Source organism: Haliaeetus albicilla, chromosome 11 (assembly GCF_947461875.1).
Source record: "Haliaeetus albicilla chromosome 11, bHalAlb1.1, whole genome shotgun sequence".
Taxonomy (NCBI): domain Eukaryota; kingdom Metazoa; phylum Chordata; class Aves; order Accipitriformes; family Accipitridae; genus Haliaeetus; species Haliaeetus albicilla.
Window position 1 is genome coordinate 2988219 of NC_091493.1, and position 25981 is coordinate 3014199.

General features: G+C 56.2%; 1 protein-coding gene across 2 annotated transcripts; it reads right to left on the reverse strand.

Annotated features, from left to right (window-relative positions):
* Window positions 1–2517: 2517 nt before the first annotated feature.
* Window positions 2518–25159, reverse strand: PALD1 (phosphatase domain containing paladin 1). 2 transcript variants are annotated; one of them, XM_069795839.1, is made up of 20 exons: window positions 25015–25159; window positions 17098–17295; window positions 16861–16963; window positions 16508–16687; window positions 16270–16434; window positions 15962–16122; window positions 15723–15798; window positions 14896–15044; window positions 14708–14804; window positions 14495–14599; window positions 11476–11571; window positions 11122–11256; window positions 10388–10504; window positions 10120–10299; window positions 9241–9438; window positions 8730–8870; window positions 8197–8268; window positions 7859–7999; window positions 4274–4429; window positions 2518–2866 (listed from the first exon to the last, which is right to left on the reverse strand). In XM_069795839.1, exons 2-20 carry the CDS (start codon window positions 17280–17282, stop codon window positions 2717–2719), a joined length of 2607 nt encoding a protein of 868 aa, XP_069651940.1. In that variant the 5' UTR covers window positions 17283–17295; window positions 25015–25159; the 3' UTR covers window positions 2518–2716. The 2 variants fall into 2 exon arrangements, with proteins under 2 accessions (XP_069651940.1, XP_069651941.1); XM_069795840.1 differs by lacking the exon at window positions 25015–25159 and adding an exon at window positions 24132–24196.
* Between the last annotated feature and the right edge of the window lie 822 nt (window positions 25160–25981).

Here is a 25981-nt window from a genome sequence, read left to right on the forward strand (position 1 = left end):
GTCAGCTAGCAGACCCAGCCAATGGAAAATAGCATTCTTTTTAAAAATATAAAACCTCCCTTTGAAGTTCTTTTTTGTAAGTATTTTTGTCCACAGACCCCCTTGCTGATGCCTCCCTGGGTTGAAATGCTGCTCCTGGCAGGGAATATACCCCATTGAGGCTGGAGGTCAGCTCATTAACCCCATCTTACTAATAGCTGCTTTTTAAATATATCTTTATATGTGTGTTATTATATAGAATATATATTCTACATTATATTATATAGAATAATTGGTTTATATTATTGTATAATTGTGTTCTATATAGTATATAAGATCTATATAATATATATACAATATATACACAATATATAATATACAATGTATACTATATACAATATAGTATATATAATAATATATAATATAAATTCTATAATTATTCTATATTCTCTATATATGATATATATCCCCGCCCTGTTTGCTTTGTCTCCAGCTGAACGCTTTCAGAACTGCTGATCTTTTCCTTGGAGCCGTGGTTTCAGCAGGCAGGGCTGAGCGGCAGAGCTGGGGCAAGCACGGTGCTGGCACCCCCAGTGACCCCACGAGCCTTTTGCCGTCAGCGAGCGGCAAAACCGTAGCTTGGAAGGGACGGGCTGAGCCCACAGAGGGTGCTGAGGGTAGGAAAGTCCTGCAGGTCAGGATGGAGATGCATGGCCAAATATCTCAGCAGAGCTCAGCGGTGCAACCGCGGCTGAGTTGGAACGGTGGGAAGAAGGGAAACCATGAACTGAATTTGCAGAAAAGCAATCTGCTGCAGCAATCAGGACGGGAGAATTGATGGGGACCAGGTCACCCAGCATCCTTGAGGATGCTGTGCCCCATCTCCCAGCCATTCCCCCCCACGCTGGGACCCCCCCCAAGCTCCCCCCCGCCTTGCACTGAGAGCTTCAGCTTGAGCAAATCCCTCCAAAACCCATTCAGAGCCAGGTTTAACTTATCATCTGGGAGAGGGAGCTAGGTTTCTGCCTTCCCAGCCTGGGGAATAGAAGAAATAAATACAGCACGGTTGATTTTTCAGGTTCAAACACATTCCCATCTCCAAGGGTTTGGTGGGGTTTTTTTTCCCAGGCAATTGCTTTTACCCCACATTGGAAATCGCTTGTTAGGATGGTGGGAAAGCGGAAAGAAGCCTTTGAGCCCCGCGGTCCAGGTGATGCAAAGCTCCAGCCTTCATTACCAAGATTAAAGGGGCTGGGATTTCCTAAGCAATTAAAAACCCTGCCTAATTAAGTCAGGGCTATTAGGCAGGACTTCCAAGGGTTGCTGCCGGGGGCAGGAGAAGGGTCTGCATCTGCAGTCTGGCTGAAAGCAAAGGAGCCTGCAGGTAATTTCTTTAGTAAGGCAGAATAAATGGAGATGTACTGTGGCTCGGCAAAGATGGAAAGCACGTGCTCCATTGAAAAAGAAGAGGAAAAAATAGCATCAACAGCCTCTTGCAAATCACTAAGTCAACTGTACTACTACATCAGCAGCAAATTATCCAAACACTGAAATACTCAACAAGGGAACAAAATATTCAGGCAGGTATTTCTACATTTAAAAAAAAAAAAAAAGTAAAACCAAAATGCATGGTTAAGTCAAAAAGAACAAGGGACCCCTTGGGAATCGGGGCTCTTGCAGCCACAGCAGGAACCATCCCAATGTTTAAGAAAAAGCATCCCTTGCTATTGAAAAATGATATTTTTCTTTCCACCCTCTACATTTGAATTTCTGCCGCCTGCACCTCCCGCCACTGGCAGCAGATGAAAGCAGCTGCTGGGAGAGATGGAGCGTGTGCTCCTGCTTTTGTGCTCCCCATCCTATTTTATCATCCCTCCATCCGGGCTGCCATCGGTACCAGTGACCTCCCCATCGCCCCCCAGCCTCCTCTTCCCCCTGCTGGGAGGGAAGGGGGGGCACTGGAGCCCTTCTTTGCATCTTCTTTTGATTAACTTTATTTTTCACTCTTCCCTTTCTCCTTTCCTTAAATAAGTAAATCCCTACATTAATTATGCTTTTAATTCTCCTCTTTGCTGAGCAGCTAAACCCCCCCCAGCATCACCTTGGCAATGAAAAGGCAGGTCTGGGGGTCAGTGGGGCCCCCCAAGCCTGGGGCTGTGGCCACCTTTCCCCCAGCTGCATCCATGACTAAAAAAGTTGGGAAGAACTAACAAAGATGCCTAAACCTTAAAAACACCCAGGTCTCCAGTGACCGGGATCTCTGTGAGCCCTAATCCAGGCTACAAGTGTTTATGGCTCCAGATAGATATAGATATATATGCACACACAGAGCCATAAATATATGGCTATATATTTTTATATATATTTATGTGTATGCATATATATGCACATATGATATTTGTGCGTGTATGCTGCACTGGTTTAGGGAGAAAGTGAGGATGGTCTCAAAAAATCTGGCATGATTCCGTGCATCCACCAAATTCAAGCGATGGCATCCCAGCATTTCAGAGCCGCTTTTCAAATCACACCAGCTCGCACTTAAGCACCTGCCTAAAAGGATTGATTTTTAATTTACAATATTTTTATTGCATCCAAAAGAACCCCAGAAATTCCCACGTTCTAAGGCAGTTTCGGGGCTCACCCCTCCCTCCCCACACCCCCAGATTTTGGGAAAACAGTCTTTTTCCTCTCCCCGCACCAGGAGAAAGCCACGGGGGGGTCCCCCCACACCCCGACCCTACACGAAGTCCCCACGGAAAGGGCGGGAGGTGCCCCCCTGCGCCTGCCAGCGGCCCCGCAGCGTGCACAGGGGTTTGCCCTCCAGGCTCTCCAGCTCAGGGAAACCGAGCTGGTTCAGGACCTCGTAGATGCCAGCCACCGCCGCCACCTGAAAACAGAGGGAGGAGAGAGATTTAACCCCCCCCCAACAGCATCCTCCCGGGTGAAGATGCGCAGGGAAGGTCCCCAGCATCTCCCCGCATCCAGGTACCCACCCGCCTCCCGCAGCCCCCCCAGCTTTCCTCCAGCTCTAACATTTTATAAGCTGCTTCCTCGCTGTTGGGGTCAGCCTTTGCAGGGTTTGTTGGCTTTGGCACCCTCCTGCCAAAAAGCTACAATGGTGCCTTGTTTTTGCTAAAAACGCAGGGATTATGCAGCAGGAAGGGGCGCTTTTGGGGTCAAGGGCTCCTTGTAGGCACAGGTTGGGTGTATTTCCCCCCGCCCCCAGCAAACGGGGGGGACAGGGGGCAGATGTAAATGCAAGCATTAGAGATGCATTTAAACCCATGCATCCCACATCCAGCCAACAGCATCACACATCTCCACTAAAAATGGTCCAGCCCCAGCTGCCGCCTTCTGCCAGGCAATGCAAACACCGGCATAGCCGGGATGCCACGCCGGGGTGGGCACCGGCCATCCCCCCCCCGCCTCGCTACGGCCCCTTCCAGCAAGATGGGGCAGGGGGGACGGTGAGCAGAGCTGGCAGCCACCGCTTTCATCTCCCGCCCGGCGGATCAAACGTGCCAATATGAATTAGCGGCACTGGCAAAGGCAGGCGGAGGGATGAGGTTTTTTTCCCACAAAGGCAGGCGCTGCCCACTTAGCATCGTGCACACCCGGGGAGAGAAAAACTGATCTCTGCATAATAAAAATTCAAAAAATAATAAAAAGATGGAAATATGGATGATTTGGGATCTCTCACCCACCTCCCATTTCATTTTTTCAGCTGGCTCCCAATTCTCTCAGATGCCCAGCACCATCCCCATCCTCCCAGGCCCTCCATCCCCTGCGCTGCCCACCCCGGCCAGGCAAGGCAAAGCAGGTCTGCTTTTAATTATTCTTTCCTTTCACTCCCCTGATCCACTTGGCCGGGATATTGTATTTTTAATACGCTGCAAAGAGACCAGAGGTGGGTTTGGGTGCAAGGAGAGCCAGCCAAGCTAACCAAGCCAAGTAGCGGTACCCGGGGAGGGGTTGGCTGGTGGCCTCCCAAGCCCAGATGCTGCAATCACAGCCAGCAGATCAAAATAAAACCCTGGGAAACTCAAAAGAGGAAAAAAAGGCAGGTTTGGGGTGGGAGGAGCACCCCATCCACGTGGTGGGATGTCACCCATCTCCAGTGACCCACCTGGCTTTCCAAGGAGAGCCACCAGCCCGGTGATACGGGAGCTCACCCAGAGCGAAGGGACCATATACGATGCCCCCAACAACCATGCAGAAATCATATATAAAATAAAGACGGGGGTCTGCTTCCCAGCGCCGTCTAGATACAAGGTGGAGGCAGGGAGAGCCTCACCTCACGCATCCAGAGGCTGAAGGGCCGCTGCCAGGAGTCCTTCTTCTCCAGATGCAGGTAGGCGTTGAAGAGGATCAGGTAGATGTAGCGCTCCAGGTACTGCAGGCTCCTCAGCTGCAGCGTCCGCGTCTCCTTCTCGTCCTTGCCCGATTTCCCCTGGAAGAAGCAAGAAACCGGCTGAGATGCCTGTGGTACCCGCTTTGGGAGAGCATCCGAGAGGCAGCTCCTGCCCCAGTCCTCATCCACGGTCCTGCTCTCCATCCCACGTGTGAAGTTTGGTGGTGAAGGACCCACGAGGACCTCTCACACTGGGGAAAAAAGCCATATATACTGCTGCACACCAGCCCTCCGACCCCGTTATCCCCCCCCACCCTGAGGAGCCCAGCCCAGCCTGCAGCTCCCACCTCGCCTCCAGCCGAGGAGGGAGGACCACTCTGAGGATAAAAATAAGCGCATCCTTCCAGCCCGCTCCCACTGTGGCTTGGCAGTCCAGGCCCCCATTACCTTGTGGTTTCCAGCATATAAAAACTTCCCCTTCACTGTGCAGACCTCAAAAAATAGATGAGGCATTGCTAAATGTATGGGGTGTGTGCCCAGGAGCCAGGAATAGATGCCCAGGTGCAAACCATACCCGAAACCATGAGCTCCTGGACTGCAAAGCATTTCCCCAGGGGAAAACATGTCCCGTTCCAGCATCCCCCAGTTGGCTTCAGCCTCTGCTGCTGGAGGAGAGGAGGCCACGGCAGCCCCCCAGTGCCCCACTCCAAGGCTGGTGGCCATCACACCTCCCATTATTGTATTATTATATATATTATTATATTATTATTATAGCTGTTATTTTAAGAGCAGATGAGCCCTGCAGTGATGCCCCTTCCAGGAATTAATAAATAATAAATAAGGGTTAAACAGCCAGCCGGCCTAAGAGCCCTAATCCCACAGGCAATCCCGCTGCATATCCCACAGACCACCCCAAAGAGCAGCAATTCCTCGCTCCAGTGTCAGCACCAACCCACCCTCGGGGACGAGCCAGCTCCACTTTCTCTAGGTCCTTCCCTGGACTTTCGTTGCCACGGCACACAAACAATTCCCACGCCTGGGCTTTGAAAATCACGGTTTGTTCAACCCACTTGCACCCCTATTCGTGGCAGCACCAGGCAAGGGGTTCTGCCCTTGGATAAGGTGTCTCCTCCGCACGTGTGTGCCAGTATTTGCAGAGAGCAGATCCTATTATTTATCATGTTATTTATCCTTTTTATTCCGTTATCCTATTATTTATCATTTTATTGTATTCTCCTATTTAATTTTATTCTATTATCCTATTATTTATCATTTTTTATCCTATAATTTCTCTATTATCCTATTATTTAGCATTTTCTTACATCCTCCTATTTCTTCCTCCCAGTTAGGGGTGGGAAGGGGTAGGAAAAAACCAAAGCAATTACCAGAGCACCTTTTCCTTCCCTCCTGCTTCTCCTATAACCCTGCAAAGCATCTCCCAGCAGGCACCCCAGACTACAAAGCAGCGTCAGCCCTGGGTGCACAGCATTCATCCCATGACACTGCTGGTTCACCCAAACGCCACATTTCTCTCAACACTAACCACGGCTTAATTAAAAGTCCATTAGGGCAACGCCTAGAATATACAATTCCTGTAACTCCTCTTCTTCAAGCTGCCCATCACTGGGGAAAAAATAAAAATAATTAAAAATTAAAGCATTTGCATGTGCCTCCCTCCCGGCCCAGCCAAATCCAACGGGATGGATGGAGCAGCCAAGAGGGAAACGCAAAATGCAGGCAGTGACAAAAAGGCTTTTCCTAGGGCAGAGGGTGCAGGGGGAGCGGATGACTCCCTCCTTATCTCGCTTTCCCACCAGGACAAGTTGGATACGGCTGGCCCGGAAACAGGATACGGCCCAGGAACACCGACGGGCTGGTCCTGACCGCCAAGCACCGGGAAGAGGGGCAAGGAGGCCACGGGAATTGTCTTACAAAAAAAAAAAAAAAAAAAAAAAACCAAAAAAAAAAAAAAAACAAACCACACCGGGAGCAGGCGGGTGAGACTGGTCTGCCAGGATTCTTCCTCCTGGGAGCCCCCAAAGGCTCAGTCTAGAGGCAGGAGTCAGCAGCAAGGCAGGGGATCATTCGGGGTCACCGGAGAGCATAATTAAATCCATAAGCAGGCAGCCGCTCGTTTAGCACGGGAGGTTTTTTGCTCTTGCAGCAGCAAAGCACACAATAAAATAGGTGAGACTTCCCGCCGGCCACGTGGCTGCCTCCCCGTAATACATAAAGGGGGGGAAAAATAAAATAAAATAACTTATCCCCAATAATTTCACAGTAGCTATTGCTGCAAACAGCCAAGTCCCCAGTGGTTCAGCCCACAGAGCTCAGGTTTTCCCTCCCAGCCCTGAAAAAACGCAGAGGACCCCACAAACCATGAGGCAAACGCTCAGGGAGCTGCGGATGTTACCAGGTGAGTAAATGCTTCAGTTTTTCTTCCCCCGGTCAATCATCTGTGGCCATTAATTGAAAATACGAGTCAATGGCAACCGTCACTGGTGGGGACGTGCATCAATCCAGCCCAGGCAGGGACATTGTCGAGCCCCAAGCTCAGCCCTTCCAAGACCCCGTGAAACAGTTGCATAGCTTAAAAAAAACCCCTCAAATCTAATAAAAATTATCCTTTCTCCCCTTCATCAGCTCCACGGAAGCTCCCACGTAAAACCGGGCCGTGGCCCCCAGGCTCGGCCAGCTGCGGGATGCCTCCTGCATGGGTACGGATGGGTCCCCTTCCAAGGATGGGTCCCCTCCTGTGCTTGAAGGAGCCGGAGGAGCCTTCGGGGCTGGGAGCGGAGCGGGACGGATCGGCCCTGCCCTCTGCCGGCTGCGCGCCACTGGATGGGAGGGATGCTGGCTGGGATGCAGGCTGGGATGCAGGATGGTGCCAGATGGGCGGGATGCTGGGTGGGATGCGGGATGCTGGGTGGGATGCAGGATGGCACCAGATGGACAGGATGCTAGGTGGGATGCGGGATGGGATACAGGATGATGCCAGATGGGCAGGGTGCTGGCTGGGATGCGGGATAGCACCAGACGGGTGGCATGCTAGGCAGGATATGGGATGCTGGGCAGGATGCCGGATGCCACTGGAGAGGTAGGATGCTGGGTGGGATGCAGGATGGGATGCAGGCTGGTGCCAGATGGGCGGGATGCTGCGTGGGATGCAGGATGGCACCAGACAGGCAAAATGGTGGTTGGGATCCGGGATGGTGCGGGGATGCAGGACTGCACCAGACAGGTGGAATGCTGGGCAGGATGTGGGACAGTGCCAGACAGGCAGGATGCTGGCCAGGATGCAGGACAGCACCAGACAGGTCGGATGCGGGACAGCACGGGATGCAAGATGGCCCTGGGTGACCACGGCCAAAAGAGCCCTGGCACCTCTCTGGTGACATGCCAGAAAGCTTCAGCCCACGAGAGCATCCAGCTTCAGCAGGGCTGGTCCCGGAGCCTGGCTGCACCCCCTGGGATCGGGTGCAATGGACCTGGGCAGCGCTGTGCCAATGGGGAAGAGGGCACGCTCACCTGCCGGTAGGTGCAGATGATGATTTCTCGGAGGTGGTAGTGCATGGGCGTCATGGTCTCACTGACAGTGTCCAGGGCCATGTCCACCTCCTTCTTCATCCGGTGACCGTCGGGCAGGAGCTGGACCACCTTCATCACCACCTGGAGCATGGGCAGAAGCAGCAGGGGCTTCACCAGGTGCCTCCTCACCTTGACCCCACTGCTCTGTCCCGGCCCGGGAGGGGACCCGACCCCTCCAAACAAGCAGCTGTGGCTAAGGTAGCAAAGAGTCGGCTCAGAGGAGGACTCCTAAAACTCAGAGGAGGACTCCTAAAACACAGTCAGGCCCAAGGACTCACCTCGAACTCTCCTTTGGTGTACTTGGCATCAGGCACGCTCACAATTTCCTCCTCGCTCATCTCAGGGATGCCCTGGGGTGGTCAGAGAGGGCCATGCCATTAGGGGCTGCGCAGCCCCGTCCCCGCTGCCCAACAGCTGAGCAGAAATGCAGACCCAGCACCCAACCCACCAGGACCCCAGGCATCCTCCACCTCCCCTCTGCCTGGGCAGAGAAGACCAAAATTTTACCCCCACCATTCGCTCTGCAAGGAGGGAACCACATCTCTCCTGCCCTTAACCCTTCGTCCTGGGGTGGGAGCTCTCAGGAACGGGATAAAAGCTCACCAGGGATGCACCCACACTTCTGCTGGAGCTCACTGGGGGCTAGGCACAGCAAGATGCCAATGTACAGGCATCCTCCCCCACCGTGGCCCTCCCCACGCTCCTTTTAGCTCTCCCGTTGTGCAACGGCTGCTGCACGCTGTACCGAGCTCCCCCAGCAGCCCCCACTCCGGCCCGACCCCCAGGGAGAGCTGCCATCCCCAGTACCCACGTTGAAGTGCCAGAGGGTGAGGACAGCGATGACCATGGCCGTGGTGGTCCTGCCCCGGCCGCTGGAGCAGTTGAACACAAAGGCTGTCCGTGAGTCCTCGGCCAGGGCACTCTTCATCGCCTCCAGCAGCCGGTCAAAATCCTGCCGGGGGCAAAGCCGGTGGGTTTTTATGGGTGCAGCCCACCATGGGTCAGCACAGGCTGCCCACCTCCCTTCCCCACCATGGGATCCCCCTTGTCCTATAGCCTCCAGGCTGAAATCCCTGGCTCCTTGCTGCCGGATCCAGCCCGGCAGCCTCCCCTCCATCCCTGACCGGCTGAAGTCACCCAGGGTCTCAGTGCAGCATCTCCTGGGGGACCCTCCCTGCCCCAGCAAGCATCCCTCACCGAGCCTGGGCACACCACCGTAGTCCCAGGGCTGGGTGGCACCGAGCACCCAAGTGACATTCACCCCGCAGCAGCAGGGATGGCTTGGGAAAGGAGGCAGCAGCACCATCCCGTCCGTGGGGTACCTGCTCCTTGGGAGCACAGAAGTCGGGGATGGGGATACGGCGGTAGGTCAACCCCTGGCAGGCGTTCTTCTGCTGGCTGAAGATCTCCTGTGTGGTCAGGCAGCTCTTGAACATCTTCATCTGCTTCTCCGCCTCCAGGTACACCTCCAGCCACTTCTGGCACTTCAGCAGGTCACCCTTCAGGGTAGCCTCTAGTTTCTGTAGAGGATGGAGAAACCCTCACCGTAAGACCCACTCCTCTTAATTATTTTCAGGATTTTAATCAGGTTTTTCAGATGCGAGCTGACGTCCCTCTCAAACACCCCGCAGTCAACTCAAAACCACACACCAGGTCCTGGCCACCACTTCTGCCCAGGACCACGGTCCCCACCGTGCTCTATGGGAGCCTCAGGAGCATCATCTCCCACCACCCCAGGCAGCTTCTCTGCACAGCCGTGCTGGCAGCCAAGCTCCTCCACTGCCTATCCCCTCTGGAAACCCAGCTGGGAACATCTGCTCTCCTTTCCCCGGGTGCCTTTTACCCTTGCTTTCAAGCCACACTATAAATTCTTCAGGGGAGGATCTCTGCTTTGCTCTGCCTTTGCAAACTCTAACATAGTGACAGGGAAGTCAGGAGGACTCCTTTATTTTTACAGTATGATAAAGAGCAGGTCGACCACCTGGTTTTGCATCAACTGGGCTGTCCCCAGCCTCCAGCAGACACGAAGGGCACGAGCCAAGCACGGCACCCAATACCACTGCTGCCCCTCATTGCCAAAAGAGAAAAAAAAAAAAAAACAACAAAAGAAAAAACCCAAACCAAACAGCTCCGGAGGGTGAGGGACTATCAAAACCTGCGGACATCACCTATGAAGGCTCCTGCGAGGGGCATGAGCTCACCTCCAGCTGCTGGGGCGAGGCGGCGGACACGGGGATCAGCTCCTCCAGGTGCCCGGGCTCCCGCAGCGTATAGATCTGTTCGTTCCCCTCCAGGACCACTTCTTCCCGGAGGTTGATCCAGACGATGTGGGCATGCTTCCTCTTGGCATCCGTCAGGTACCGCAGGACGCTCCCCAGGGTCTAGGGGAAGGGGTGGGCAAGGGTGATGGGAGGGCTGGGAGCCCGTTGCGGGCGACCCTGCCCACCGCGGCTGTGCGTGCCCCCTCACCTTGGAGCTGGGCTGTGCCGTCCCGTAGACGGGCATTTTGGGCACTCGTCGGAAGTTGGCCACGCTCATCTCCTTGGCGGTGCTCAGCACGTCCGGGCAGAAGCGCTCATCCGCCACCTGCAGCGGAGCAAAGCCCGGGCAAGGGGTGCACCCCCCCGGCCATTGCAGCCGCCCCCTCCCACCCACGGGTTTGCAGAGGGGGTTCCCAGCACACCACAACCTCTCACCCGTGGTCCCCGCTCAGGAGAAGTCCCCAAACCCTTGTGACACCAGCCAGCCGGGGCTCGAAGCCGCGCGGCTGCATTTCAAAGGTGGGAGACGCTCTTCTTGCAGCAAGACCGCGCCAAAGCAACAGCTCTGGCCTCCCTTCACCCCACCGCAGCCGAGGACCACCAAGAAATAGGAAGCTGCAGCTAGGCTAGCAGCTTAGGCTCACGTCACGGGGTGCTCCAGCATCCCGGTACCCTGGGTCTGCGCGGCCGGACACATCCGTGTGTACAGGGGGTCTCTGGCCACATGCCCATCCTTGCCGAGGATGCCAGCAGGACACGGACCCGAGACCCCAGCACAGACCTGGAGACCCCAAGACTCAGCATCTGCCCTACAAAAGGGAAACCCCTTGCTTCTCCCACCCCACCAAAGCTCTTTGAGGGTGAGCATCCCAGGAAGGTGCCGTTTCCAGGGGACGACGAGGAGCCACCAGCTGAATCCCTACATCCAGGACGGGTACTCACCAGCACTCGCGTCCCCTTGGTGACGAGGTCCCCGGTGACGGTGAGCTCCGACGCGTTCATCTCCGCCTGCAGCCGGTAGAGCTCGGGGTGCCGGCACATCCACCTGCTGAAGCTGAGGGCAAAGCCCAGGGGGTACTGCCGGCGGGGGGCCGGGGAGGAGGGGGGGGACGCGCCATCAGCCTGGGCTTGCACCCCCGACCCCACCAAAAAAAACTTGCATTTGCTTGGGAAACTCCAAGGTGGAGACCCCTTCCCTCCCACTACACAGGGAAGACAAAAAAAAAAAAAAAAAAAAAGAGCAAAAGAGGGGGTTTTGGGTTGCTGGGTTGTTTGGCTTTTTTTTTTTTTTTTTACCTGCTCATGAAGGTAGTAGTTGAAAGCAATCAAGTAGAAATAGCATTCAAGGCTCTGCAAAGTCCTCTGGAGGAAATATTCTTTGGTGCTGCTCCCCTAAAAGCAAAGGCAGGTGGGATTCGTGATGCCCAACACTGACCCGTCCTGCAACCCGGAGCAGACTGGGAAGCTGGGGGGGAAAATAGCTCTACACATGCTTGTTTGCGGCTGGCTTAGAAGAGAGACAAGCAAGTAGCAAACAGGCCTGAGGCATTTTTTTTATGGAGCAGTTTTTCTGGGGGGAAAGGGGCAGAAATGCCATTTAAGCCACTCAGAATGTTTTTGGTATGTTCATGCTAACTTCACCAAGCTGTTTGTTTGGAAAGAAACCACTTCCAAATGAGAACATGGCAGAGAACCTACAAAATCTAACTTTGAATATAATTTTTTGATGGTTTTTTGTTGTTTGGGTTTTTTTTTTTTAAATGAAACATTTCTAGTTTTCCATATTAAATGATGCTTAAAGACATAAATTTGCATTTCAGGTCAAACAAAACCTTCCCTTTAGCCCAAGGACACACCGGGAGCGGTTCCAACTGGTCCCAAGGGGCGTTGCTGTCCTGGGGGGGGATACACTGTCCAGATGCTAATGGGAGACTCCAATACAAGGGGAGGGTGTTGATTAACACCTCCCAACCCCATGCTCCGGGTAATGTGAGGAATGGTCAGGGAACTCTCGGGGACCTCCCTGTCTGCCTTCAGAGCCCAGCGGGACACCCTAGACCCGCTCCGGGGTCAGCATCTGAGGGGGGTGGCAGACCCCAAAATGATGGGTGATGCTAGATGAACTTAAATAAGAGCAAGACGAGCTTATTTAATAAGACGTAAGCCACACACCCTGTAATATCCTCCATTTCCAAGCGCCTGCTCTTTCCCTTCATCCCCAGAAGCATCACAATGCCTATGTGGATGGCTTCAAGCGTGCTCTCCTCCTCCTCTTCTTCATCATTACCCAAACCAGGCACACGTCCCAGCACAGCTCTCTCCTCCCAGCAGCACAAGCTCAAACCCTCAGGATCTTCCATAATTTGGAAACCACCCCCACGCTGCTTCGGGACAGCGTTTGTACAGCTGAGCATCCCATCCAACAAATTAACCCGCAACGCTGGCGCCAGCGAAGAAGCACCCAGCACGGGATCCAGAAGCATCCCTGGAGAACCCGTTGGGATCCCCTCCCCAGGGTATGATGGAAAATCCTCTACGAAGGGGCTGTGTATGTACGGGGGTCAGCTTGGCGAGCGAGGTTTGCGCATCTCTGACATTACGTGGCTGAATATTTACTTACTTCTGAATATTTACTTGTTCTCCACAAGAGAAATCTGGCCCACTGTCATTTATCAAGAGGCAGGGCAGCAGGGTTTGCTCTGGAAACTCAAAACAAAGCCTGCGAGGATGCAGCCGTGCCGGGGTTTGCCAGCGGCACTGCTGACAGAGCAGCGCTTCTCCCCGAGCGCTTGGGTTCCTGAGCCCTGCGCTCTCACCCAAGGTAAATCTCTTTAATATTCCCCTTAAATAGGCTTTTGATGAAAAGGGGGATGATCCGCTGGCGTTTCAGCTGTGGAGAGCTGGGTACTGCGGGCGTCCATCTGCAGCTCAGCATCCCACACTGGGATGCACCTCCCCCTGCATCACCATCGCTTGAGGACCTAAATCTCCGCTTTTGGCCCCCCAACACAGGGCAGAAACCCACAATCCAGCGTGACATCATTCCTCTGTGCCCAGAAAAGCCCTTCCTCTCCCCAAAATCAAGCTCACCCAGCAAAGCCCCCCGGTACCACCCGCAGCCCCTCCAGCCCTCCCAAGGCCAGACTGGTTTCTCAAGGGCCGAGCATCAGCCCCTCTTCCCTCCTCATCCTCTCTCCCCCCTCCAGCACATTTTCCTGGCCCCTCGCCATTGTTTAAACCTGCTCTCCCTCCACGCAGACTTCAAATAAACACTTCTTGTAGCTATTTTACGGCAGTCCCCCAGCCGTTTGTTTCCCCGGCGTCAAGGATGACATAGACCAGTTTGCCCCAGTGGAGAAAAGTCAGAGAAAGGCTTCAAGGCAGTGGGAAAATCCCCTGCCCCGTGCCCAAGCTTCCCCCACCATACAAGAGAGTATTCGCCATCACACGAGCAGCACCAAACATACCCAAATCTGCCCTAAAAGGGGAGGGGGGGAGCCTAAAATTTGGTGTTTGCCACTAAACACTGAAAAAGTGACAGTAAATGCTTTCTCTTCCCATGGCTTAATCATTTTCATGGTGCCTTTCTGCTCCAGCCTATTTGCTTTGGCCACACAGCACCTGTTTTTTAGATTGCCCTTCACAACCAGCCCCAGCACTTCCACTCCACGTTCAGCATTTAAATGGGAAAATTAAATCTCCAAAGAGGCTGGGATCGGGGCAGCACTTCCATCTGAGCATCCTTTCTCCCTGCCTCCCTCCCTCCATCGCCTGGTGCGGAGCCCCCTGGTCAGACAGGGGAGACCATGGCTTTCCAGTGTGGAAAACCACCCTGATGGCTTTTCAAAACAAAAGGGGAAAAAAAATTTTAAAAAAATCTACAGATAGAAAAGCTTGACCTTGAGTAACTATATTTGCAGGAAAACCTCCAAGCAACAATCCCTCCCACCTCCCGAGGACTTTTACCACCGAGGCTGGTATGGATTTTCCAATTTTAGAGCTGACAAAACCAGGGCACAGGACATTATTTGGCCCCGAGGTCATCTACCAGAAGCAGCAGTGAAGCCCAAAACAGCCAGCTTCCCCCCAAATCCCAGCCTGCTCAATGTTATGGCTCTTCGACAATTGTTAAAAAAAAAAAAAGAAAAGAGAAAAGCTCCACAACCTTTCAGGTTTCACATTCCTGGGAAATTTCCAGCTCACAGGAAGCTTCAGATTTCCAGAATTTACATTCTTCTCATCGCCGCGCAAAAACAGCTTGATAAATTACTCCGTGCAGGCAGCTTGCATCCAAGCAATCCTCTAATTAACGTACCTGGATCTGATAGTCCTCCCCGATCCCTTCCAGCTTCTTCTTGTACTCGTAGATGGCTTCCTTCATATCATGCATCTCCGAGCAGGAGGCGATGGCACTGTCCACCTTCCGAGGAGCAAGCGGAAAGCCGCTCAGCGAGCCCCGAATCGGGACAGGGACCAACCTCGCCCCCTCCCACCCACCCCACCGGGGGTTTCGCCGGCACCCCCTTACCTCCTCGACTATCTGCTGGCCTTTGGGGACCATCTCAACAAAGGTCTGGATGACGCGAAGCCTGTCCCTGGGAGATGTTTTAGGCGGGTGGGGGAGGCTGGGGTGGGAGAAGAAGGAGATCAAACTGGGCACGGGGGCATGGGGCATCCCCCCCCGACCCCACCGGCTCCAGGGGCTGTCCCGCTTACTCGGGCTTCTGGGCAGCTCCTCGGTGGTGGTGGAGGACAAGCGTGCCCATGGCCATGGCCAAGTTGGTCCTGCCCACGCCGGTCTGGCAGCCGAAGAGCAGCGCCGGCGGGGGTCTGCCGGGGTCGCGCAGCAGCAGGCTGGGGCTCTCCTAGGAGGGAGGGACAGAGGGATGGGGACCACAGAGGCTTCCAGGAGAGCCAGGTCTGCCACCGCAATGACCGGGGCGGAGGTGACGACGGCCCTGCCCAGGCACGGAGGGGTGGGTGGCATCTCCCCTTTGCTCAGGGGGTGGTGTGGATGGACCAGGACAGCCCAACGGGTGGTCCATCCACTGCATTCCCCTGCCCCCTGCCCTCTCCAGCTGCTGGCGGACATTGGCCTGTCCACCCCACCGGAGATGTTCCCACCACCAGTCCCCAAGCTGCTGAGATTTCATCTCCCAGGCTAAAAAAAAAAAAAAAAATCCAAAAAATAAGAAAAAAAAAAAAAAGAGAGAGAAGCCATGCCATTGAAAGCCTTTGCACCAAATCCAGATCATTTCTCCCAAACCCATTTAGGGAAAAGCCAACTGCGCAGGGATGCTGGGAGGTGGCGAGGGATGGTCACCTCCAGCCAGCGGTAAGGACAAGCAGCTGGACAACATGGACTTCTCCAGCAGGGTCTACAGCAACGGGAATGGGATGCAACCACAGGCACAGGCATCCTCTAACAGGCAGCATAAAGCCAAAACCAGAAGATGCTCCCCAACGCGGCATGCTTGCTCAGGCACCGGAGCAAATCCCAACCCGATGTGGCCCCACAGACGAGGCGCTTTTCCTCGGCTCACCCTGAGGAAGCGGATGAAAGCGTCAAACTGCTCCTCCAAAGGGGCTCCCTCGGCGGGCAGGGGCAGCCGGTGGTACCTGCCGGACACGGGGACAGCCCTTGTTAGGAGGCCAGGGCCATGGCGGGGACTTTGTCCCCACCACGGTGGAGGACACGTGGCTTCAGAGGGTATCAAGAGCCCGGCTCGCAAAAGCAAAGCCACCGACCACATGTGAGGAGGAGGAGGAGGAAGGGCAGCACCTGTAGGAAGGCAGGAGGAAGACGGGTCTGCGATAGACCTCCTCCGTCACCTGGATGTCCTCCTCGCACTGCACCCGCACGGCGTGGGGCTCGTCCCGCAAGCGCTCAATGTCATTGTAGACATAGTAGACGCTCTCGCTCAGCTGCGCGAAGTCGTGGATCTAGCGGAGATGAGGGCCCCTCATCAAAACCCGTGGGGTGCCTACCACCTCCAACAACCCCCCCGCTCATCTTTGAGCCGGTGGGGGGGCGGGTATGCACACACCCCATTATGGCTGGGGTGATGACCCCCTCCCGTCCCACCTCACCTCTTTGCGGACGGCCAGCTCCAGGCTTTCCGCCCGCAGCCCCCGCTGCAGGCGCTGGAGGTTCTCGTGAAGGTTCTCCTTGCCCCGGGGGGTGTAGGACACGAAGTCCCCCTCCAACCGCAGGAAGACCACGGGTTCCTCACGGACACAGAAGAAGACGCACTCCTGCGAAGAGTTGGAGAGGCTGCCCAAAAGTTCTCCTGCCCTCTTCCAACCCCATTTCCACCCTCCCACCAACCTTGTGGCCCTCTCTCTGCAACTTCTGCAGCACGAGCTTGAAGCCATTGAGGCTGGGCTGCCCCATGCCGAACACGGCGTAACCTCCTTTGGCTTGTCGGAAATTGGGAGCGCCGCAGCTGCCGGTAGTGTTCAAGACATCTAATTTGCCGTATACGTCCCTGACCATAAAATATTTCCCCTGCAAAATAAGATGGGCAGAGAGAAGATGAGGAATAAGCGGATTGGAGCAAGCAGGCTTGAACGCAGCTGGGAAGACAAGTGGCTTTTTCTTGGTGATCTTCAATATTAGTCCCCAAAAACCCCAAACGCCAGGCTGAAATGGGTTCGGCGTGGGGTGGCGGTGATGCTCACCTGCACAAGGTAGTGTTCCAGCGTGGCCTCAGAAATACGTCCCACCGTGTAGTTGGCCTTCAGCAGGTCATCGTGGATCTGAAACTCCTCCCTACAGTTGTACCTGCAAAAGCCATGTGCGGGTGGGCGAAGGAAAAAAAATAACGGCATAGGTAAAGACTAAAAAGCAGCAATATTTAGGGAAGAGGCTGCAGAAAAAGAGAGGTGTGGAGCTGCAAGAGGCTGCCAAGGACTTACGTGATGACCACGGGCGCCACTTTGTTGGTGATGATGGACTTGGCCTTGCTGTTGTGAAGCCCCAGGGTCTGGAAGGAGTGGATGCTGAGGGAGCGCTGGTCCTCCATGCTGCTGTCGCCCGGAGCCCCGCTCTCCAGGGGGGATGCCGAAACTGCCTGCTGCGCCGCGCTGGCGGTCGTACCCATAATCCGCGGGCGGCTGCGCCGGGATGGGGAGGCAGCAGTGACCGTGGGGTGGGGGGGGAAAACAAGGACAGAGAGAGAGAGGGAGGAGGAATTTTTTTTTTTTTTTCCCAGCCACTCCCGTTTTAGGAAGGAAGAATCCCGGGTGGGTGCAGGGCAGCCCCCCCGCCACGGACAGCCGGCAAGGAGAGGCCCATTTGGGAAGAAATGCTAAGCCAGCTTTTTCCCTCCCGCTCCCGCAAAGGGCTTTCTTCCTCCCTGCCTGCCCGCCATGCGGCTCCCCCCATCAGGGAGCGTCCCGACCCGGAGCAACTGACAGTGGGGCTGAGGAAAAAGAAAAAAAAAAAAAGGCAAAACGCTGCTGGATCCACCCCCCCCTCCAAATCTGCTGAGTCAGCAGATGGCACTGCAGAAGGACACAGCGGCACAGCCCTTAGCCTCATCCTCCGCTTTCCCAGGGCCCATAAACCACTCCGGGGTCCCTCCCCAGGCGGAAAACGCTTGAACAGCGAGTAAATATTACTAAATTTAGGATTTAGGAGGTGCCCAGCGTGGCTGGAGCAGCGAGCGAGGCTGAGGGAGTTTTCTCCCCGGTCCAGGCTGTGCATGCATGTGCGTGCACACACGCGTGTCGATGCACGTGCAAGCAGAGGAGGAGCCGGGGGGGACGGGTTGTGAAGTTCCCGCACGTGATTTTGCAGCCTCAGAAGTTGCGGGAGGCAGCAAGGAGGAAAGGTGCCCCCCACGCAGCCATAAATAATCCTGCAGTGCCGAGAAACGCCCTGGATTGCACCGGAGACATCGGGAACCTCGAGGCAGCGCGATGCGGGATTTCCTCCAGCTATTAATGAGCAAATCTGAAAGCTGCCTTTAATGTAGCTCATTATTCCCATGCTGGAGGGGCACCTTCTTCCCCAGTGCAGGTGGGAGACCCCAAAAGCAGACACCCCCCTGCCCCGATCCCCAGGGAGCTCATCCCTAAACAAGGATGAAAGCAAAAGAGCCAGCCCGGGGCGGGGGGGGGCTGGCGACGGCCAGGAGCATCCTGCCACACTCGACCGGTCCAGGACAATGCGCTGACTGTCTGCACCAGCCAGGGCCGGAACCTGGTAACCAAATGAAGCGAGAGATGGCAAGGGGGTAGCCTGGAAAAAAATAAAAAAATAAAACTCTGCCCACCCCTAACGAGACGGTTCCCAATAAAATCTCCTTTGTACTTACTGATGCTGCACGGTGAATAACCCCGGCAGCATCCGAAGGGGGACGGTACCTGCTCGGTGGCGATGCACAGCGCTGGGAAACCCGGGGTGGCTTTAACTCAGCCCTACAAATGCTTTTGCAGCTGCTTCTGCTGCCTTGCAAGCAGTACAGGATCAGTCCCCGACTGCAATCCCAGGGAATACGATGCCCCCAGCAGCTGCAAATGCTTCAAGGAGGGGGAAAGCCTCCGGAAAATGTGCTATTTTGAGACGGCCGTGCCCCGGCACAGATTTTCCCCTCCTCCCCATCTTCCTTCCCTGCTCTGCAGAAAACTTGTTGCTCTACCGTGAATTTTCTGCACCAGTAGGCAGCCTGGTTTCTTTTACATGTGAGAGAAGGGGAGTAAAAAAAACCAAAAACAACAAAACAGCTCTTTCAAGCCAGTGCCATTTCTCCAAGTCCCCTTACACTTTTCTTCCACATAAACACTGTTGGGGCAAAAATAAAGCAAAATAAATATATATATAGGGAGGGTTTGAGTGTTTCAGAGCAGGCACTCGTGGCTTTGGAGAGCTCAGCCAGCAAGCAGGAGGGAGGCGTTCAGCCAGGACACTTTTTTTCCTTATTTTGTTCAGAATTGGTGCATCTTTTCAAAAGCAGCCAGCGCAGCCCAACGAGCCGTACTGATCCCTCTGGGTTTGCTCCAGCATTCCCATGCTGGGGGATGGACACTCACCCCCCAACTTGCAGGCAGATGCAGGCAGCTTCTCTATTTCCTTCATCCTTCTCCCCCCACTGCAGTCACCCACCTTCACCGTAAATCCCCCAGGGATTATTTTTTGCCTGACAAACCACATCGGCAAATAACAGACATAAAAGATGCCGGGCAGATTTGGAAATGGTTTTGCAAGCCACAAAATGAATGGAGAGAGGAAATCACATTTCAGCTTCCTTCCCCCGCCTTGGCTGGGCAGCAAAAGCAAGCATCTTCTAGAAAAGTACCGAAATTACCCAAAATGGGTGCTCTGGGCAACCGCGTGAACTGCTCTAAAAAGCCACGGGAAGAGGGAAGTGCTGGTGTTGTCTGTATGGGAGCAGCTATTTACTGGTACTGCTGCATCCGATGGGAGCCGGAGGGAATGCAGCCTCCCAGTGCCCAACCTGCAAGCTGGGACACAAAATGGGACAGGTGGGGAAGCAAAACCCAAATCCAGGAAACTTGATAAAATGATCTTGCCTGAAAACTCTCCCAAATATCGCTGGTGGCTGCGACGAGAAGAGATGCAACAAGAGCCAGCATCACGGGCCAGCCAAGGCAGGCAGGAGCCCAGGCACCAGCCCGGGGGGGACCAGCCCACCAAAGGGCTCTGGATTAGCCCAAATATTAGGGTTTTTTCCCCAACAGTTGAACACAGTTAGCAAACACTAAGTAGGTGCTTAGGCAGGCAACTTACCCTTAAAAAAAAGTAATTTTACTATTTTACCTACAGTTAAAAGAACCCCGCTGCATCCGACATCTCAGCCTGGAATGTTAAGATCTGAATTATTCCCAAAAAATCAGCCAAGCTGGTGGGGCTTTGCTCTGTTTTCATGCCACTCTAAGAAGCTAGGAGGCTTAGATGCAATCCGCATGGACGTTATGACGGCGTTAGCCATTAGCCGGGGCGAGCCGGTTCTGAGCATCCCTTCCCTTGCACGATGCTGTATTTAGGGGTTTCCTTTCTAGGAGAGAGAGGCTGCGGAGAAAAAACCCCCTGCGCAGCATCCTTGCCTCCTGCCTACATCTTCTCCCCAGGGCGAGGGGCGCAGGGACAAACCCCAGAAATACTCACCCAGCCAGTTCATCCCCTCGCCGGCACTCGCAGCCCTAATCTCAGGGACCTAAAAGCCAAGCCTGAGATAAATCGTGGCCATGGCTCCTTAACAAAGAGCCCTTTTTCTCCCCAGCCGCAAAAAAGACCGACACCCTGCGAGAGGGCATCCCGCCCGAACAAACCGGCACTGTTCTTCTCCAGGTGTTTTGCCTAAATTCAAAGCTCCAGCGGCCACTGGTTAATTATTCCTCCTGTCTAAAGAGAAAGCGGAGCCTCCGGGCGGGCAACGTATAGATGCTTCCCTTCCCCTGCAGACATTCTCCCAGCGTGGCCAGTCCCGCCGAGCCTGGGAACACTGGAGGACGGCACCGGGATGCTGCTTGAGCATCCCAAGAGACGGCGCGCGGGCTCTGCGGCCTCTCCCACATAAGTCACGACGACGTACGGTGCTCAGCCCCCCCACCTCCCTGCCTCGCAGAGCAGCTCCTCTCCCCCACCGCCCGGCACGGGGGTTATTCCCGTGGCCAGGGACCTGGCGAGGACTCAAAGCCGGAGCAAACAATGGACTAAATATAGCGGGGGGCGGCCGGGCTGCAGCTGCAGGATGCATCTGCCCCGGCCGCCGCGATGAGGAGGAAGCATGCACTTGCCCGGCCGCCTCATTGTCAGCAGGAAATAAATCAAATAAATGTCCCTCCGTGCATCCTCAGGTTATTTTATAGTTTGGGTTTTTTTAAATAAAGTGCAAAGCCCTTTGGGAAGCAGCGGCAATTGCAGCATCCTCCCAACGCATCCATCCCTCCCCTGGGTGCGGGGCAGCCCTAGCAGCTTTTCGGCGTCGAGCCGGCACGGATGCATCCGTGAGGGACCGGGGGGCACCCAGCACCGGCGACCCAAGCAGGGAGGCAGGAAACACCGCGGCGGCCGGCAGGAAGCCCCGGTGCTGCCGGAGGGGCATCACCGAACCCCGGAGGAAGCGCTGGAGCCGAGCCCCCCGCCCCGGCGTGCTCTTTAACCTTCTTTTTCAAAAAACAGTGAAAATAAAATAACCCGCAAATGGCAAGCCCTTTGCCGGTGGAGCCCGTGTGTGTCGGGAGATATCCCGGAGCAGAGCCTGCGTGGGAACCGGGCTCCTGTTGTTCCAGGTGATGCCGGAAGGAAGCAGCTTGGCTTATTAAAAAAAACATAATAAAACAAAAAAGAAAGGTGAGAAATAACATATTAAGCCATGGTTTATTTGAAACGTGTCCTTCGCCTGCCGAGCTGCAAGGGTGAAATAAGGCAAGGAAGCAATGTCACCCAAAATGCCTTAAATCAACCCAAAAGCACTTTGCAACAGGGAGGAAAAGGCTCTGGAAAGCCAACTTTGCAGCAGACAGCTCTGATTTTACAAGCTTTGATTGTTTCATTATTATTTTTAAACAAGCAAAAGCAACCGCCCTCCATCCTCATGGGCTACAGGCTTCTCAGAGAGCCAGCGCCGATGGCCAAAAATATAACTAAATAAGCAGCATTTCCTAGAAAGTACAGAGGTATTTCTCAATCAGGCCGAGACTGGTGCTGCCGATCCCCCGCACCCTGTGCTGCACCACCAGCATTTGCCAGGGAGGATGGGAAAGCATCAGTGGGATGCCTTCCCCCAAATCCAAGCGGGACCACTGGGATAACGAGGACCCCAGTGTTTCACACCCCCCTCCCCGACACACTCCTGCCTTTTGGCAGGAAACTGAGCGCCACATCCCCGTCCTCCAACGTAAAAGTCCTTACCCTGAAGTCAGAGAAAGCTGTTTCAGACTGGAAGGAAGGGAGGGAAAAAGAACACATCCAGGCATGTCACCCCAGAAATGTGGGTGCGACTCTGCACCCCGCCACGGAAGCGGCCACCGATGGGGAGGATGCTGGTACCCGTTGGGAGGTACCCGGGCTGCAGCCCCCACTCCCAAACCTGGTTTACAGTGAATAATTAATCATCAATGTCAAACTTTCCTTGCTAAGCAAAGCCTGGGCGATGCACGGGAGGACTTAAGATATAAACGCCAGTATCTCGTTAGCAGGATACAAAGCAGACGTGGCTTTTTTGGCTGAGCCGCCTCGACTTTGCACAGAACCCACCTGTAATGGCCAACAGTAGCCAGGCGCAGGATGCCCTTTGGGTGAGCAGCTACCGCACGCACCCTCTCCCCTCCAAAAAACTCCTTTACCGCATTTTTTAAAGACCCCCGCCAGGTCCCCTCGCACATCACGCCGCTCCCTGGGGTGCTGCTTTGCAGGGCCAAGAGGTGGCTCACGGGCAGGCGGGAGATGCTCAGGCTGCCCAATGTTGAAGTGAGGGGTTTTATCAATGAGCGTCAATGGAAAGAGGAACAAAGCCCTAATTTGCAAGCGCCAGCACTGCCGGTCGTGCCGTCAGGCCGCTGCCAGCGGTTTCAAGGTCTGCGAGCATGCTTACTGAAGAGTTTCCTTTCAATAGTGCAAAGAAGAAAAAAAAAAGCCATAAAGGATGGAGAAAAAGGCTGGGGGCATCTCCAAAGAGACAACCGTCCTGCGGAGGAGCTTTCCTCTGACACCAAATACTCCCCGACTCACCAAGAAGCACCACGGCCCTACACCCAAACCCGCTCCCCCAAAATTTTTCACCCCGAGGGTGGGGAGCCCGGGGTGGCACGCATGCCGCAGCACCCCGCTCCCAAACCCCGGGAAGCTCAGCGCCACGAGAAGCCCAGCCAGGGCGTTTCGGGAAGGCGAGGGCTATGATTTTGTGCTATTCATAGCTAACCACCGGCTGCCTTCCCGACGGGGTGGGGGGGAGGAAGGCTGGGCTGGCTCCCTTTACACGGGGTCGCTTTCCAAAGCCGGGCTGCTGCAGCCCACACCTTTTGCAAGACCAGCGGCACCTTCTCGCACGCCGGCACCCACCGTCGCGCGCGCCGTCGTGCGCTCGGTGGTTTCGCGCATGGCAGCGCGCGGGAGCTCGCTCTCCCCCAGCCCGCTCTCTTAAATAAAGCGAAACCGAGCAAATCCCAGGGGGTATTTTGCTCACAACAGAGACCTGCCGGTTATTTTTAGGCTCCGTGTCATTCGTGCAAAGACATAATCACTTCCTGCCTTCCAGGAAGGAAATGTCCCACCACCGCTGCCTGCCTGCTCCCTCCTCAGGCGATGCCTGCCCGCTCCCAGCCCAGCCACCCCAAAACCCACTGCCCCCCCATCCGGGGGAGGTTGGGGGGAACAACCAGGACACAGCTTGGGATGTCACGAGTGCCACGGTCCGGAGTGCTGCGGGGAGAAGAGGTGGTTGTTCACACAACCCTCCACACCCCCCCGGTGCTAAGAGGAGCAATGCACTGAGGAAGGAGTCCGGAAAAGTCCGGCAGCCATCGGAAACGCAGCCTGGATGCAGTTTCTGGAAGTTTTCAGCTCCGACAGCTACAGATGCTGGGCAGGAGCTCAGCGAGAGCAGGCAGCCTTTCCTCCTAGGATATTCTCCGTGTCCCGGCTCTACCCAGGTGACACGGCAGTGAGGGTGACCCTGTCCTAGATGGGGGGTGGGAGCCCACCGGGCTCTGCAACATACGTGCCAGTGGGAAACCTATTGCTGAGTGATCCCAGGTTTCCTGCCCCTCCTGTGCTCCCCAAATGGAAGGCTGTGGAGCCAAACCCCAGACCGGGATGCTGCCCGAGCAGGGAAGGGACTGTGGTTACATCTGCTCCTCTTCCTCCTCCATCTTCATCCTCCAGCAGGGAGCCATCCCACAGCTCCCCATTTCAAAGCCTGCTCCCCAGATGGTTTTTGGGGGTGTAAGGGAGGCAGCCGAGGGACGCAAACCCCAAAACTCACTTTGGGGCACTCTAACCACAGCGGGCACAGCTGGCACCGGCAGACAGCCGCGGTGGGCTCCCCGTCTGGGTCAGTCTCCTGCGGGGCTGGCTTCCAGGCAGCAAGAGGGAGAGAAAAGCCCCTTTTAAATAGAAAACGGGATGGCAAAGGCACAAGAGCTGGGAGGACGCTGCGGGGTGGATGCTGGGCCTCAAAACTAGTCATCCATCTATTTTCTAGAGGTTTGAAGCGCAGCGTTGGCTGCGGATAAACCTCGCTCGCTGGGGTTTGGGAACCTCATGCCCACCCTGGGGGGTGGGGGTGTTCCTGGGGCAAAATAAAGCTTCCCCCCACGGCCCCCCGCCACGGCTCTGGGGCGAGGGCACCCAAGCCCAACAAGCACCCCGGCCCCCACGGGAGGAAGGCTGCTCCCAGCAGCAGCACCTGCCCCCCCTCGCTCGGTTGTGGTGGTGGGGAGGTTGGGAAGTTTGGGGGGGGGGGGGGGGGAGCACCCCCGAGATGCCACCCGGCTCCAAGCCGATACCCCACGGCTGAGCCTGCTCCCTCCAGCCCCTTCCCCACGCACCCGACGGGGAAATGAAGCCCCCCCCCGCCCCGTCTCCCCCCGGGGGAACTGGGGATGCTCGGTCCCGGGGGGGGGAAGATGCTCGGTCCAGGGGGGGGAGAAGATGCTCGGTCCAGGGGGGGGAGAAGATGCTCGGTCCCGGGGGGGGAAGATGCTCGGTCCCGGGGGGGGGGGAGAAGATGCTCGGTCCGGGGGGGGGGAGAAGATGCCTGGCCCGGGGAGGGGGGAGACGCCCGGTCCCGGGGGGGGGGGAGGAGATGCCCGGTTTCGCGGGGAGATGCCCGGTCCCGAGGGGGTTTGGGGTGGGGGGTGCGGTACCTGGCGGCGGCTCCGGGCTCAGCTCCCGCGCCGGGCTGGCCGCGCCGTCGGGCGCCCCATGGGGGCGGCGGGAGCGGGGTGGCGGGAGCGGAGCCCCGCGGCCGCCCCGACCGCCGGAGCCTCGGCGGGGGGAGGAGGCGGAGGCGGGACCGGAGGAGGGGCAGCCCCGCCGCTCGGCCCGGCCCCACGCCGCGCCCGCCGCCCGCCGAGCACCGCCCCCCGCCCCGGGACACCCACCCACCTACCCACCCACCGGGCCCGCCCCGCCGGGGTGCAACACCCCCCACACCCCCCAGCCCCGCGGGCACCCCCCGGCCACAGCACCGGACCCCTCAGGGAACCCCTGGCACGCAGCACCCATCCCTGAGGGGACCCCCCCCGGCATGCAGCATCCCCCCCCCACAGCACCCATCCCTGAGGGGACCCCCTGACACATTACATCCCCCCCCCACAGCACCCATCCCTGAGGGGACCCCCTGGCACATTACATCCCCCCCCCACAGCACCCATCCCTGAGGGGACCCCCTGGCACATTACATCCCCCCCCACAGCACCCATCCCTGAGGGGACCCCCTGGCACATTACATCCCCCCCCCACAGCACCCATCCCTGAGGGGACCCCCTGGCACATTACATCCCCCCCCCACAGCACCCATCCCTGAGGGGACCCCCTGGCACATTACATCCCCCCCCCACAGCACCCATCCCTGAGGGGACCCCCTGGCACATTACATCCCCCCCCCACAGCACCCATCCCTGAGGGGACCCCCTGGCACATTACATCCCCCCCCACAGCACCCATCCCTGAGGGGACCCCCTGGCACATTACATCCCCCCCCCACAGCACCCATCCTTGAGGGGACCCCCTGTCACGCAGCACCCCCCAGCCACCCTGATCCTTCACATCCCCTCCTGGTGTCATTCCCCCCCCCCCAGACAAAAGAGGGGACCGGCAGATGCCATCACC

Bases quoted from the DNA above. Each gene is read 5' to 3' on its own strand.
- PALD1 (XM_069795839.1), bottom strand. From the start codon at position 17,282: ATGGGTACGACCGCCAGCGCGGCGCAGCAGGCAGTTTCGGCATCCCCC. The intron at 14,600-14,707 runs GTAAGGGGGTGC...GCTCCTCGGAAG, and splicing joins GCCAGCAGATAGTCGAGGAG to GTGGACAGTGCCATCGCCTC. The intron at 8,871-9,240 runs GTACCCCACGGA...TGCCCCCGGCAG, and splicing joins TCTGTGCTCCCAAGGAGCAG to GATTTTGACCGGCTGCTGGA.